Genomic DNA, 16,994 nt, shown 5'->3' on the forward strand with positions numbered 1-16,994 from the left:
AAATTAAGTATATAAACTTCTATAATATATCAATACAAACTGAGAAAGCATCATGATGCTATGTGAACATGACAACTATTTTATCCGGTTGGAATTTTGTACAAGTCGTGGGCAGCTGCAGGTAGAGTTAAGTTACCAGTTGCGAAGGGACCAATCCCAAAGTTTCAAGTCTTGAAACCATGTCCAAAAGGGTGTGATTATTATAATTAAAAGTTCTTTTAAAAAAGGTTCTTTCTCAAAAACAAGACAAAAACCTCACCATTTATTCATTTACTAAACAATGACTCTTTCTACTTGACGATGCTATTCACACTACTTGTGAAATTTAGATGAAGGCGACAAGGCTACACAGCAGTGTTTCTGACACTGTCTATGGATTCTCTTCATGAGAATCATGTGGGGAACTTGTTGAAAATGCTTATTCAAAGGGTGCCTGGAAACAAGACACCCTTTTAATAGGAAATTTAATTTTAATAGGTTCTTTAGGAAAATAGGAAATAGGAATTTTAATAGGTTCTTTTGGTTTTCAAAATGTCTATCAGAGAATAGTAAAAGCCTCAACAAAAAGTCTAGCATTTCTACAAAATATTTGGCTCTAATAGTTATAATATTAGTTGAGAAAGGAGTATCTTCCTTCTTTTGCACAATTTCAATTTAAACACTTTTTGTATTACTTTCAAGCGAAACTGTTAATAGCGCAGGTGGATAAATATGTCTCCTAAAAAGACTGGCTAAACCCAAGGCGTCACACATTTTCAAACCTGCAGAGTGTTTTTTATTACACTCCTCAGATTTTCTTTTTAAAAGGAAATCACTGGTTTCACAAATAGTTTTTTTAATCCCAGATGGTGGTGATCAGACATTTAAAAAACTAGCTTTATTGTTTACTTACAGATGCGAATTTGTGTCCAAAACTGATCCATTCTTTTTGGACCAATATTTCAAAGCCCTCGATGCTCCGGTAATAACTGTCCAACATCAGCATGGCCAGGGACGTCAGCTGGGCAGTCCTGTCCCATCCGTCGCTGCAGTGCACCACCACTGAGCTCTTCCCTGAAGAAACTCTGTCTGCAACCTGGATGGCTCCCGTCAAAACGAGCTGCCAAAGAAAAACATGCAAGTCAGTAGCTAGCTGGAAGGGACTGCTTAAATTTGAACTTATAGCTTTTAGCCCTAGTTAAAGTTCGTTTTAAAATACTATTAACATCTAGAACAGAAAGAATTCTGAAAACGGAAGGCCAGAAGCTGCAGGGTCTGTTGCTTTTCCTCTACAGAAACTGCCTTCGAATGCAAGTAGGTATTAAAAAACAAGACAAATACACAAAAGCCAAACTGCATTTCAAGCTTTCTTTCACATATGTGATTGTACGAGTTCACTAGGGCTGTTGTAACAAAGCCACACAGACTGGGTGGCTTAAATGACAGAAATGTATTATCTCCCAGTTCTGGAGGCTGGAAGTCCAAGATCAAGGTGTGGGCAGGGTCATGCTCCCACTGAAGGCTCTAGGGAAGGACCTGTTCCAGGTCTATCTCAAAGCTTCTGGTAGTTCCTTGCCTTCTGGCAGCATAACTCCAGTCTTCAGATGGTATTTCCCCTGAGCATGTATCTGTGTCCAAATTTCCCCTTTTCATAAGGACACCAGCCTTATCGAATGAAGGGCCCACCCTACTCCAGTCAGACCTCATCTTAACCAATCACATCTGCAGTGACCCTATTTGCAAATAAGGTCACACCCTAAGGTACTGGGGGTCAGGACGTCAACATATAAACTTTGGGAGGACACAATGCAACCAATAACAGTGATCACATTAGAAAAATCACTGGCCCAAGAGGTCCAGTCTAGACCTTAAAGGCATGATACAATGGAAATCACCTTCTGGCCTTTAAATTGACAAGATATGAACTCTTATGTGGCTCATAAATAGCAGAATCCTTACCTAAAGATAAACTGACAGCCTCTAGTAGGAATTTGAGACCTAGCGGTGACTAAATGTATGCATACAAAGAGCTACTGATGTCATTTTTGATGATTTAAGTATTTACAGAAGTATACTTTACAAACAGTAGAATTTACCTGTAAGTGTACACTTCGAAAAGGTTTAATAAATTTATACAGTTTTGCGACCATCACCACCATCCAGTGGCAGAGCAGTTCTATTACCCAAAATGGTTCCGGGTGCCAATCTCTGTTCCCACCCTCAGCCCCAGACAACCACTGATTTGCTTTCTGTCTCTACAGTTTTGCCTTTACTAGAAATTTCATAGAAATGGAATTCTACATTAGGTGGTCTTTTATGTCTGGCTTCTTTCACTCAGCATAATGTTTTTGAGGTTCATCCATGTTGTAGCCTGTACTGGTTAGACTCCATGACCAAAGGTCTGGGTTTGAAACCTCATTCCATTTTTAACGTGTCTCACCTTGAGCCAATCACATAACTGTGGTTCTTTTCTTGCTCAAGTAAGGAGTGAATGGTACCCCCAACCAGTATATTCACCTTTTCAGACCTGTGTGGTTATTTCCTTTAAAAAATTAAACACACCTACGCAGTGGTTAAGAATCCACCTGCCAATGCAGAGGACATGGGTTCGAGCCCTGGTCCAGGAAGATCCCACATGCCACCGAGCAACTAAGCCCGTGAGCCACAACTACTGAGCCTATGCTCTAGAGCCCTCGAGCCACAACTACTGAGCCTGCACGCTGCAACTAGTGAAGCCTGTGAGCTCTACAGACCGTGCTCCGCAACAAGAGAAGTGACCGCAATGAGAAGCCCACGCACCGCAACGAAGAGCAGCCCCCACTCGCCACAACTAGAGAAAGGCCGCATGCAGCCATGAAGACCCAACGCAGCCAAAAAATAAATTAATAATAATAAAAAAATTTAAACCCACGTAAACTGTATCTTTTTGCTTTGTCTACAAAAGCCCTTGAAGAGCCATTCTCAAAATCTACAGAAAAGTTATAAAGGTACTACAGAAGGTTCCCATATACTCGACCCAATTTCCCCTATTATTGACATCTTAGAATAGTATGGTACATCTGTCACAACTATGAACCAATAATAGATATATTATTAAATTATTAATAAACTTAATTTTAATGAAGGCCATGCTTTATTCAGATTTCCTTAGTTTTTACCTAATGTTCTCTTATTCTAGTCCAGAACCCTACCCAGGATACCATATTACATTTAATTGTCACAATTAGATTTTTTGCAATTCATTTTTGAGGATGATAAATTGTGAAAAAAAACAAAAGTTCGAGAGACTAACTAAAATTATAACTCCTATTAAGTTGGAAAATAAATTTTGACTAGAAAACACTCTATCTTAATAATTCACCTATTTAAGGTTGGTTTTTTGTTTGTTTATAGAACTAAATCGTGGCTTCTAAAATTGTTAGTTCCCTCACATAACTTCACGTACTTTTTAAAAAAATTATTATTTATTTTATCTATTTATTTTTGGCTGCATTGGGTCTTTGTTGCTGCGCACGGGCTTTCTCTAGTTGCAGCGAGCGGGGGCTACTCTTCGTTGCGGTGCATGGGCTTCTCACTGCGGTGGCTTCTCTTGTTGCAGAGCATGGGCTCTAGGCGTGCAGGCTTCAGTAGTTGTGGCACAAGGGCTCAGTAGTTGTGGCTCACAGGCTCTAGAGCGCAGGCTCAGTAGTTGTGGCGCACGGGCTTAGTTGCTCCACGGCATGTGGGATCTTCCCGGGCCAGGGATCAAACCTGTGTCCCCTGCATTGGCAGGCAGATTCTTAACCACTGCACCACCAGGGAGGTCCCAACTTCAAGTACTTTTAAAAGAATGGAGGTTTTTGATGCCTCTATCAAGATGAAGGATTGAATATAATAAAAACACAAAACTCATTCTTTAAACAAAGTCAATTTGAGGTAAGTTTCAATAAAAACAATTGTTCTAGGTTCTGGAGGGTCAGAGGGTCATACCCAGTAATGGTTCAATAATAAATTATCTACTTCTAAATAAACCTGGGTGAAAGGCTCAACTACTTGCTATTGACGAGTTGGAAAGTGACATCTCTACAAACTCTAAAAAATATTCTGGAGATAATATTGTGAAATCTTTAATTTAGGTAAGCAAATTGTAAAGAAACACAAAATTGTCAAATGTAGAGCCATATACAACAAACATTTTCTCTCTCACTGTTCAATTTTTTTTAATTTAAGGAATCAAAAAAATTTCCTAATCCACTAAACCATTACTTTCTTTTTTATATATGTGTATCTTTTTTCAAAAAAATATACTTGCCTTGATATGTTCCAACCAGTGAGTAGATTCTAAACTGGACAACCAGTGAGATTCTTCCACATTAGGATAAACAATGTCTTTGACTTTTTTCAAAGATTCCCGCATGACATGAATGTTGTGAATGTCTAAGAAGAAAAGTTCGGCGTTATGATAGGCGTCATCACTTTCATATCCTCCTCCTGTTGCCTAAGAAACAAGAAGATACACAAAACAGTAAGTCGGGTTTTCTATTTCTTCAGTAACTTACACAAATATTTCAAACGTTATTGGTCCTCCAAATCTCAACCTAAAAACTTGCAACTTAGATACAATAATTGATGTGACCTGACTTCCTATCTGACACTAGGCCTCAACAACATTAGTCACACTTTGAGCTAGGGAAAAAAGATGGCGAGCTGGCAATTTCCTGAGGATCTGTATTTGAGAGAAAAAATCATTTTCAAAATGTTCTATAATTACTAGCTCTTCTTCCGGATCTGGAAAGGCAAGAGCAGGTTCTGAATGGTCGCTGTCTTCCATCGGATTTTAACAGTACTCTTCAGGGGCAGGCTCCCGTGGGACTGGATGGGCTCAGACAGACCCAGGTCGATAGCTCAGTTTCAGCCCCTCTTCGCTGTGTGATCTGGGGCAAGGCACTTAACCTCCCTGCGCCTCAACGTTGTCTCCTGTAGAACAGGGGATAATACTACCTAGGTCTCATAAGATTAAAAGGAGCCAGGCTCTATAACAGCTAACACCAGCCACCATTCAATGAGCCCCTCTGACATCCCAGATACTGTGATTCTTGCTTTACATAATTTTATCTAACTCTTACAGCAATGCTGCAAGACAGGTATTACTATCTCCATTTTGAAAATGAGAAGAGATGCTATTTAGCTACCCCCAAAGTCAGAGGTAAGCAGCAGAACTTAAGTCATCTGACTTCACAGCCTGAACCTTTTCTAGTGCCCCATGACTGTGTGTGTGCTATGCAAACACCAGGGACAGCGCTGCACGTGGTGGGCCCTGGAGGGACAAAAGGTTTCAAGCGGGGACGAGATGGCTACCACCTGCCGTGGCGCCTATCAGCATCCACCCGCTAGGGTGGGCATCACTTCCCTTTCACAGGGTCGTGAAGATGCCCGTTTTCCACGAAGACAAAAAGAAACGCTCCAGTTTTGTTTAGGAACCTGGATGCATTCTGCTTAATGCTTTAAAATGCCATGGAACATGTGGCCTCTGGCCTTTTAAGAAAAAGTTAAATTATTCAGGGACCTGCGAAGAAAGCAAGCTAAAATGGAAGGATGCTAATTAACATCATAAAAACATATGAATATGTAAACTCACCAGTAAAGGTAAGTAAACAGTCAAAGCCAAGTTGTACTATCTTGGCAGTGCCCGCAGGGAACGGACAGACAAGCGACATGCCTGCCATTGCCATGGAATACCTCTTCTCTTTTCATTTACAATTGAAGGAATATAAACTTGTAGCTCGGGATAGAAGGGCCAACACATCTTATGGTTTTTTTCCGGGGTTAGTCACAGAGAAGGTTTCCTGCAGTAGAAGTAAGGCTACCACTTGAACTTCAAACCTGGAGACCTAGGTACAAGCCAGAGGCCTTGATCTCCAGAGACTCTAGGTAAGAAATTGTATTTTATTTAGACAGAAATGTGTTTTTAAAGCTTGCTACAAATGGCATCAGTAGTAAGTAGACAATAAATGTTCACTTTGTTTTTAAACAGTTATCAGCTAATGAATCCATACACAAATGGGTCATATTCCCCTCTCCTTGGTTACCCCTACCTCAGGGAATAACACCTTGCAGCTGCCATCAGAGGTCACAACAGAGGTGCACCTATCCCCCTGGCAGTCACTGTTGTGAACTGGATCTGCAAGCGTCTCACAGGAGGAGGACACACGTTACCCTCCCATGGACACGTGACCTGTTTCTCTGTACATGTGGTTTGTAAACAGTTAGTGATTTTCAAAGACATTCCTAACTCTGGAGTTTCTTTCATAGATCACTGAAGATGATAGGAGGAAAAAGTAATAATTCATTGCCAAAGTTTCTGCCAAAAACAGACATGAACACAGTCCCACTTTAATTCATCACAGGCTGCTGGATCTTATCTGCCTCTAGGTTTCCTTTGTTTGTTTTTTTGTTTAATTTAAAATGGTGCAATGTTGCTTGTTACATACGGGGCTGTAAATTTCTAAATATCCACAAGGGCAGAACAATTAGGTCCAAAGAGGAGAGAATTCAGAAGGGTAAAAATCAATTAGTCAAGCATAGACTGAGTTCCCAAAAGTTCAAATTCCGCATCTCTGATTAGTTTTGAAGTTTTCTTTTCAGTTCTCTTCAACAAAAAAGAACAACCCATGTTACCTAGTGCAACCACGTACACAGCCTGTTGCTATGGATACAGATGACTAGGAAGACACAGCCGAGGGAGGAGGGGAACCTGAGTGTGTTTTTTTAGAGAATGATGCACAGATCTTTCAAGCCTAGGTTTTTTTCCTTAATTTTTTCCTTCCCTTCATTCCTAAATGGACTAGAAACACAGGCATATTTCCTGAGTGTTAAAAAGGCATTCAAGAATTCTACTGCTACAACAATGAGCTTTAGAGTTAATACAATAAAGTTATTCATTTTATATATTTTATATATTTTAAAATATCCTTTCTAAATACCCCATTTTAATGTTATATGATATCTGTTTCAGGTTAAATGTATACACGGAAATACTTCATTTTATACATGTATTCAACTCTGAATTATACCTGAAGGATAGCAGGAACAGAAATATAAAGGTAAGGATAATACAACAAGATATTCATATTTAGACTTAATTTCCTAAATGTTGTGCTATATTTCCTAACCTATTTATCGATTTCACTACCTGATTGCTTGACAAATAATTTCAATATCATTTTTGTTATGTAAAACAAAACCAACTGCAGTAACAAATACCAGGTCCAAGAGTAAATGTGTAAGGTGCACAATCTGTGTGCAAATAATTATGAGTGGAGCCCCACACACACGCCTGTGTAGACAGACATCACAGGGTCCATTTAGGAAGCTACTGAATCTATCTGAGCTGCTTGAGGACTTGTTTTGCTTTCAGGTTCTTGTCTTGTGCTCTGAATAATTGAAGATGCCAGATAAATGACCTTGGGATAAGAAAAATATTCAAGATGATGAAATTTAAGCCTACATCTGACAAGAAGCCATACATCTGAAAGGTGGAATGGGGCAGGCCCACTGTGAATACTTATAAGTGACAGCTGGCAATGGGAGAAGGAAAGGAAAAAAAAAAACAAAACAAAAAGGTGAAACTGAATGTCAAAGATATTTCTGAATCTTGGGCCCTGTAGTGCAGGGGCAAACAGCCTTCCACCTTGAGCATCTGCTGAGGAGTCCTGCAGGCAACACTGCCTTGTCATTCAACTTTAGGGGCAGTCTGCATGCTCTACTTAAGAAGGCCAAGAAGACCCTTGAGACAGATTTCTTTGAAAATATTACCATTATGTGTGTAACTATAAAATTCACATACATGGATCTATTCATTTCTTGGATTGTCTCATATAAATGAGAACACACATTTCTGAGTATAGTGAAGAGAATACTTAGATAAAGCTACAAATTTAGGATTTTAACAATTACAGCTTCCCATAATCCTCACAGTTGCCTCACTAGTGTATACACTGAGAATGACTGTCAACAGCCTAAAGGGCTCCAAAGAGATTCTAACTCTTTCCCAAGTTCACTACAGCTCTAGACTTCTAGTTTACCTAAAGCTTATTTTCATTTGGCTTTAATGTATTCAACTTTTAAGATATGTTTTGTGATTAAAACTATTTTCTACCTTCAGTGAACTCATTTTCCTCTTTAAGCGAAGTTTAATTTAAACCCACGTGTTGAGAGGCCATGGCAACAACCTTCATGTAAAACACTGCACACTGTACGTAAGGCAAGTTTCTACCATGCCATTAAATATACTTACCTTGTTGGCCACTGCATTTACATTGGGTCTAGCATCATAGATTGTGAGTTTGTTAATTTGTCTATTCGTCTCCCTGATGACGTCGAGATACTTCTCATCATCTTTATTTCGTTTACCACTCATACCAACAAGAGGCTGACTACAACGCACGATGACCGTCTTGTTTTCTGGATGAATCCATGACAGCACCTACGGTTGGTTCAGAAATTTTAAGCTATCGAGAAAGAACCAAATGTCAAAACAATTAAAACTATTAAAAAAGAGAGAGCACTAACAATCATGATGAAGTGAATCTCATTTTGCTGAAACGGGATGCTTGTTCACCTGCCATTTCCATGTGTGCCCAGAAACACACATTTAACGATGATGACTATTCAGGGCCAATGACAATAACCAATTGCTTTACTAGTCTTTTCTTAATTTGCACCACATCTAAAAACATTAAATGCTTACCTAAAAATAGTTATATCACTTAAAGGAAACAGAAAGCTTCAGACATTTTATTTCAGTCCTGTAGCCTGCACTGGATTTGTCATCACCCAGAAACAGCTCTAGCAAAAGGGGAGAGGTAAAGAAAACCACCCCTGGTACCTCACACCTGCAGGTCATTTTCCCAACAGTCTCAACTCTAGAATCTAACACAGGGGCTTGAAAACCCAAAGGAAGCAAACAGGATCTCAGGACAGCCAAAGAGCTGCCAGAGTCTCCACAATGAAGCTTGGACACCCGCCTCCTGCGAGAGCTCTGAGCCTTTACTCAGAATCAACCTTCTCCAATTTTACACACAAGCCCAGCACACTTGCTACCTGGTCTCTCAGTTCATAGCACCTGAGAAACAAGACCTGTAAAAGGAAGCTTAAAATGTAATACAGCAAAAGCTACAGAACTGTCCACTTTCAATGAATGAATGGTTTCATAGATGAATTCTATCTCAATAAAGCTGTTAGAAGAGAAAAATAAAATAAAATTAACAGAAGCTGGAAGGTAAGTGTGGTGGCTGAGTTCACAGCCTCTGTAGCGTCCTTTCCCTCTTTCATCAAATGCAGAGCCACGTGACAGCATGACGCTGCTGGGACGATGAATGGAGAACGCATGTACCCAGCACAGTGTACGAAAACCCATGAAAAGCAGACACAACCCCAGAAGCACAAGTGTTCGAGCTCACTTAATACAAGGCCAAGTACGCTGTCATCTTTGAAGCCACCTCCCCACTATGGCAAATGACGAGCACTGATGTTCATAAAAATCACTGTGTATAATAACGACAACACGTCAGTGAGAAAAGATTATATGATAATACGAATGAATACTCATTCAGTTGAGTCTCTGTGCCTGCCAGGGCCCAGTCAAAACACCACTGTGGCCCCCAACTAAGACTCCAAAGGCTCAGGACTGGGAGGCCTGGGCACAAGCACTGGCCTCCCTCAACCTCCATTTTCTAACCTACAACGTGGAGGTGAGACCTGCCCTGCCCACCTCCTATGGCTTTGCCTCCAAGAGGGAAAAGACGTGAGATCGCTTTTAAGTATCTATGTATTTTTAATTTTTTTCAGGTTTATTGACATATACTTGACCTATAACACTATGTAAATTTAAGGTCTACAACATGTTGATTTGATACAAAATCACTCTTTCTTTAAATTTTATTTATTTATTTATTTATTTATTTATTTATTTATTTATTTATGGCTGCATTGGGTCTTCGTTGCTGCACGCAGGCTTTCTCAAGTTGTGGCGAGCGGGGGCTACTCTTCGTTGCAGTGCACAGGCTTCTCACTGCAGTGGTTTCTCTCGTTGCAGAGCACAGGCTCTGGGCATGTGGGCTTCAGCAGTTGAGGTGTGCGGGCTTCAGTAGTTGTGGCACACGGGCTCAGTAGTTGTGGCTTGCAGGCTCTAGAGCGCTGGCTCAGTAGTTGTGGCACACAGGCTTAGTTGCTCCGCGGCATGTGGGATCCTCCCGGACCAGGGATCAAACCTGTGTCCCCTGCATTGGCAGGCAGATTCTTAACCACTGCGCCACCAGGGAAGTCCCCACTCTTTTTTTGGAGGGCTGCGCTGGGCAGCTTGTGGGATCTTAGCTCCCCAACACAGGGCTGGAACCTGGGCCCTCGGCAGTGAAAGCGTGGAGTCATAACCACTTGACCACCAGGGAATTCCCAATATGAGATCACTTTTAAAAGAGCAAATCGCTGCACATACAAGATAGCTATTATTTGATAAAGACCCTCATCAAATTTTAAATTTAAATCAGGTCATATGCAAGAAACTGCCCTGTTCCCCCCGTGCCCTCCATTCTCTGCTTGGGAGATTTAAGACTGGAATCACCAGGCCATGTTAAGAAATGCTATTCTTACGAGTTGTTTCACCTCTTACTTGCTTTTTCTTTTGGGATCTCAACTACCTTTATAAAAAGGATGCTTGCCATATAGCTGACCAGGTACAAGTAATGCAAATTTCACATCAACTACCGTGAGTGCTTTTAAAGTTTATGCTACTATATTAGGCTATTCTTTTTGAAGTTAATATGTAGAAGCCATAAATAATTAAGGATGTACACAAATATTTAGCCACCAAAAGATGTTTATCACAGCACTGTTTATAATAGGAATAGAAAACTGGTTGACAGTTTTCTGTCAATCTACACAGTACATCTACACACCGGCACGTGAACAGAGTCATTGGTGTAGAAAAAGCAGATTGAGACATAAACCACAGAATAATTTCCTTTTTTTCAAATAAAAATATGTATGCATAGAAGGAAGTCTGGAAGCACATAACTGGTTCTCACTAGGTGGCAGTCTCCTTTAGCCTTACCAGTATTTTTGTAAATGTCTAAAATAAATATGTATTACTTATATGTTAAAGAATTTGATAACATTAAGACCAACCTGTTTGAGAACAAAGGAGTATGTATCCATTAATGGGAACACTAATGCATGTGGATTACTTTGTTATTCAGTGATATTTTATAATACTCTGCATCTTATTTATGGACAACATAACAAGACTGCTTTCTCATCAATGCTTTTTGTATCTTTATTTTTATTTTTATTTTTTTGCGGTATGCGGGCCTCTCACTGTTGTGGCCTCTCCCGCTGTGGAGCACAGGCTCCAGACAGGCAGGCTCAGCGGCCATGGCTCACGGGCCCAGCCGCTCCGCGGCATGTGGGATCTTCCCGGACCAGGGCACGAACCCGTGTCCCCTGCATCGGCAGGCAGACTCTCAACCACTGCGCCACCAGGGAAGCCCATGCTTTTTGTATCTTTATATGTTGTTTTTTTTAAAAAAGAACTGAATATAAAATAGTAATGATTTCATATCAAAAGCAAATACATTTCCTGGGTTATAGTCAAGAGTCAGGTGGTTAGAAGGTATATCAGAAAGAGTAAGTACATTATCTATTATTAGATATTATTAAGCATGGTAATCTATAAAGATAGAGAGGTGATGGAGAACTTAGCCTTAGTTTTTTTTAGGAAAAATAAATGCAAATTGGCCATCACAAAGTAAGAAGGATGAATAAAATGGCTAAATAAAAAGCTAAGCATTCTATTTGCTCTACAGTGGGCTCCCATTCACTCAGAACAGGGGGAACAACTGGATCAAGATGGCAGCCTGAGCACAGTGGACTGGGTTCAGTTGTTACATTTCCTCTCCTACCCCCAATCCCGTGAAATTCACACACACACACACACACATGCGTGCACACACACACAGCAGATGTTCAATAAATATTAATAGAATGAAGGAGTGAACAAAATCAATTCACACTATCCTAGCCCAGTTCTCCTGTGGGTGAGGCATGGATTAGCAAGACAGCTAGCCAGGGCAGGGGTGGAGCACAAGAGGAGCGAAATGGTAATTCTGGCTTCATCAGCACAGTGTTCTAGCAAAATAAGCCAAAGAACATACTTTCAAGTATAATATATATCATGAAGATATGAACGGCCACTCATGCTTAGCGAAGCAAGTGCATTAAAAACGTTACAATTCATATTATGTTGATAGCATAACAAAAGTTTCACACAACTATCCTTTTAGGGACAAAAATGTCTAGACTTGGAAGTTAAAGGCAACGTGACATTAAATCTTAATTTTTCAACCCTTGTTTTTCAAAATCAAACCAAAACAAAATAAGACAATGTACTTATTATGACATGCCCTGGAAATTAACAGAGGGGAAAAAATCTCTAAATTTTTAGCCAACAAGATTTATGGACACAGAGTAGACAGGGTGACTCATACATAAATATTTAAGAACCAAAGACTAATTTATGAACTAGGTCCAGTGATACCGTAAATATAGTTTGGGATAGTTTGCACCTGACCCCAGGTTGCTAATGGTATGAAGGCGGCTTACAAACATGATGAGGATAGACGAATCCTAATAAAGGTGGTATGTAAAAGCCTATACTCATAGGCTCCATAACATAGGCTAGTGCATGGTTTCCAGCATAACTCAACCGACATTACCCAGAGCCTAACACCCGTCAGTTATTGGGCTACAAAGACACAAGCCACAGAGACCTTGTCCTTCCTTCTTCCTTTCCACCTGGTGTTACCTGTACCCTCTCCTGTATAAGAATTACTTGAGTTCATTCTCGGTCCTTGATTGCGAGCTCCTGGAAGGCAGGTGACGTCTTACTTCTTGCCCCATTTGGCCTGCTGCTTTGCACTCAGAGGACACTTGATAATTATTTGTGTGACTGAAATTCCAAAAGACTGTTTCTCTGAATTACTTGACTACTGTTCTCATGGAAGAAAAGGCACTCCTTACAGAAAACATTAATTGCAGTACTCACTGGAATTCGATTTCGGGATCTAAAAGTTGCAACTCTCCTGAGATCATCATCTGAGGCACGATATGGAACCACCAAGAGAGCCGGGTAAGTGTCGCACAGTTCATAGCACTTATTAATAAAAGTGATTCTCCAATGGTGATTGGGCAAGCCCTGCAGGAAAAAAGGAAGTCCACGTCAGCACTGATGATTTCATCTCTGGATCTGGCCTTGGATGGGTCCCCTTTCTTCTTTCGAGCAGAATGTGCACGTGCCTCTGACAGCAGGGTAGTAACGGTGTACTGGTTTATAGTAAGGGAGCCAGATCGATAATCCAGACAATGTAAGAACACAAGACAAAACACTGGCGGGTTCCAGAATTCTAAACTATCGTTGGTAAATACAAATTCTCTTGAACTTGAGATCTTCCTTGATTTCATGTCAAACTTTTCTCTACTACTTGTACAATAAAGAGAAACCCAAGTTCCTCCCCGACCCGTGCAAACTGCCCCACGCCCTAAAGAAAAGTACACAGTGTAATCTTCATCTGTGTCTGATTGAGGGTAAAAAAGAAATCAGGCAAATTCCACTCCCCACTCAAAACAGAGGGAATGCTTCAACCTGCTCCAAAGTAGAAAGAGGCGAAGCTTATGAAGAAATTCACAGAAGGGAAGTAAGGAAAAACCCTCTGGGGAGGCTCATTTTGCCACCTCCTAAGAGTTTCTTCAATCAAGTGGTTTGGGATGGGTGATTGCTCTATGGGCTGTGTGAGAAATACACTTATCTGCATTCTAAGCAGATTGCTAGTGTGACACGGAAGACACCTCCCATCCTATCGCCTACCCAAAAAATTGTAGCTACTGTGGACAAGGTCCAGAGGTGGTGGAGTAACTCTCTCCCCACGCTCACAAACACACAAGTACACACACAAAAGTGAGCTGTGTGGGTGCTTGCTCTGGGGACGCAAATTGTATCTTGTCTTTAGGTCTGGCACTATAGAGCTCAGACCAGACAGATGAGTCTGATGTCGAGTTCAATTAGAGAGTTACAAGTCCCATCAGAAAGGTATAAGAAAAACAGATGGAATATAATGGCATTCTAGAACTAAATACCTTCAAGAGTTCATATATGCATACAAGCTTAAAAACAGGAACTGTTTTGTTTGAAGCTAGAAGCCCTAAAAACTAAGTCTTAATATTGTCAATAACACTCAAAAACTAAGGTGCAAATATTTTAATACGTAACACTACAGAGGTCTCCAAAACATGCAATATGTTTTAATGGTCCCTCTTCTGCCTCCACAACTGACCTAGAATAGAGGTTATTAAAATGAGAGGTATACACAGCCTTCGAAAACTCAACAAACTAAAGCTGAGTTCTGGAAGCAACAGGACATACTACTGCATACATGTGCTCTAGAGATAAATTCCCACACCCACATCCCTGAGCATTGAATCTTCTTATGAACAGAGGCAAACCAGTGATCAAGACTAAACGGGTCACCACAGAGCACTGAGTAGAGTTCCCTGTGCTACAGCTGATTTACTTTGCTATACAGCAGAAACTAACACAACATTGTAAAATAACTATACTCCAATAAAAATTAATTTAAAAAAAAAAGACTAAAGCAGGAAGTCAACCCAGGTGCCCGGTAGTGGAAGTGGTGGCTAGAAGGTTCTTCTCAAGTCTAGGGTTCTGCGATTTTACTTTACATTCACTGGGCTTGATTTGATTCTCAAACCTCATTAAACAAAACTTCCCAATTACTTTATGAGCTTTGTAGAATGAGAACTGTGAAAAACCTCATCACAAAACTCCTAACTGTCCTATGATTTGGTTACAGCAGAGGTCAAAGTGTAGCTCTTATTCCATAACAGGCATGGGAATCTTCTTTAAAATGCAGAGACCTTTGCCCCAAACAGCAACAATACACGAAGCCTCCCGCTTTATTATTGCAAATAAACATGCATGTGGGTGAAGTTTACTAAGACAGCAGTAAAGGCAATTCTCATACACATTCATCAAAGCATTCTTGGAAAAGTCATTACAGGAAAACAGTTCTAATTCATTTGAATCTTTAAACTGAAATGAATATAACAGAAATCGAACCGCCAGTAATAGTTAAGCTCCCAAATACATACATACATCATGACATCAACTCCTGAGTAGTAAGGTACAGAAGTCTGGCTTCTCTAGACTATGAGTATTTGATTCATTTCATGGACAACATATAATGGACGTTCTTCGCATAGCGGAAGGAAAGAGGACTTAGCCATGCAGCCTTCAATGCAGCTTGAACACGGCCCTGGGATGAGCCTGTAGGTTCCACAGTACTAGAATGAGCCATATTATACCACTGCCAGGAAAAATTTATTTAGCAGGGGTGTTACTGATACTCAAAGAGCATGACTGCTGGCATATCATCACCAGGCAGGTTTGAGATTCCCCACATCTACAGTATCTACTGACTCACCTGCCTTCTGTATTCTTCAACTGGATTATAAACCGTCCATCCATCCACGTCAAACTTTTCTTCATTTAAAAATGCAAATATTGGCTAGAAAAGGCAAAAAAAAAGGAAAGAATTTCAAGTTCAGTGTTAAGGAACTAATACTCTATTAATACTACATCCTTTGATTTTTTTTTTACCAGATTTGCCTACCATGAAATCACAACCCCAACTGAGACTTTTAAGCAAGAAATAACAGTGATAAATTTAGACTAGATTTACACTACCTTCTATCTTGATTAACAATTGTATACTTTTGAGACTGCAATTTTCTATGGCTACAAACATCTCTTTTGGTGTTTTTTTTTAATGCTGTTGCACAAAACTCAGATTTCCAGACCCAAAAATGCCTATCAGTTTTAAGCAGTATTAGCAATCGACGGGTAAAAGACACTAAAATATAAAAGAAAAAGAAAATTCAGCAATAATTATTAAATAGTGCAACTGTCTCAAAAGGGACCAGTGGTGTGTTAATCTATTAAGAAAGTGACAGAATGTTAAGAAAATTCTTAATTAACTGTTTTCTGTGAATTCGGAATCAATGCCCTGATCTCTGAAACAACAGGCCTCAGGCCTCTCACCTCTTCTCTATGCTCACTCTCAAGGTGATACTGATGAATTTCATGGCTTTGAATACCATCCATACCCTGGCGACTCCTAAATATCTATCGCCCTCCAGCCCCACTGTGATCTGCAGACTTGGCCACCACAGCCGGGGGACTGCGACGTTCACAACTCCTCCCAGTCTCCCCATTTCAGCAGATGACAGCGCCATCCTTCACACTGATTGAACCAAAACCTTGGCATTATGCTCATCACCTCACTGCTACCACCCTGGTGTAAGGCTCTGCCATCTCCACTTGGATTATAATAACACCTGCTAACTGGTCCTCTGCTTTCATCTTTACCTCTAAAGTCAGAGTAACTGTGTCACAACCTAAGTCAGGTCAAATCCTTCCCTTGTCCCAAATCCTCCTGTGGCTTTCCATCTCACTTTGGGTAAAAGTGGAAGTACTTGCCACCTGGCTATGTCCCCCACCACATCTCTGCTCTTCCTCTTGCTCAATCCACTCCAGCCACGCTTTCAGTGCCACTCCCGGAAAGCAACAAGCGCGCACCAATCTCAGGGCCTTTGCACCTGCTGTTCTACTTGTCTGGAATCCTTTGCCCTCATGGTTTCCTCCCTTACTTCTTTCACATCTCTGCTCAAATGTAACCTTAATCAGTGAGCCTTTCTCTGACACATGTTCCCCCACAACAGGACCACCCATTCTCCTTCCCATTTTATTTCCATCACTTATGACCACTCGACCTATATTCACTTATTTGTTACGGCTGGACCCCTACCGTCCTCCCTCCTAGACCATGGGCTCCATGAAGGCAGACACTTGCTTTCTTCCCACCCTGGATCCCCAGTAACCGGAACGGTGTCTGGCCTGTGTAGGTGGAATA

The 16,994-nt window shown here is 40.6% G+C and overlaps 1 protein-coding gene across 3 annotated transcripts in view; it reads right to left on the reverse strand.

The window, feature by feature from the left end:
- The window catches only part of MTM1 (myotubularin 1), a 98,850-nt gene that overhangs the window by 15,092 nt on the left and 66,764 nt on the right, over positions 1 to 16,994 (reverse strand). For all 3 annotated transcript variants that reach the window (XM_060086614.1, XM_060086613.1, XM_060086615.1), the window contains 5 exons: positions 15,507 to 15,590; positions 13,058 to 13,207; positions 8,255 to 8,443; positions 4,271 to 4,456; positions 893 to 1,099 (listed from right to left, as the gene is read on the reverse strand). In XM_060086614.1, the coding sequence (XP_059942597.1) occupies positions 893 to 1,099; positions 4,271 to 4,456; positions 8,255 to 8,443; positions 13,058 to 13,207; positions 15,507 to 15,590 (816 nt within the window). The remainder of the gene's footprint in view (positions 1 to 892; positions 1,100 to 4,270; positions 4,457 to 8,254; positions 8,444 to 13,057; positions 13,208 to 15,506; positions 15,591 to 16,994) is intronic.

The sequence above is a fragment of the Mesoplodon densirostris genome, chromosome X (assembly GCF_025265405.1).
Source record: "Mesoplodon densirostris isolate mMesDen1 chromosome X, mMesDen1 primary haplotype, whole genome shotgun sequence".
NCBI classification, from domain to species: Eukaryota; Metazoa; Chordata; class Mammalia; order Artiodactyla; family Ziphiidae; genus Mesoplodon; species Mesoplodon densirostris.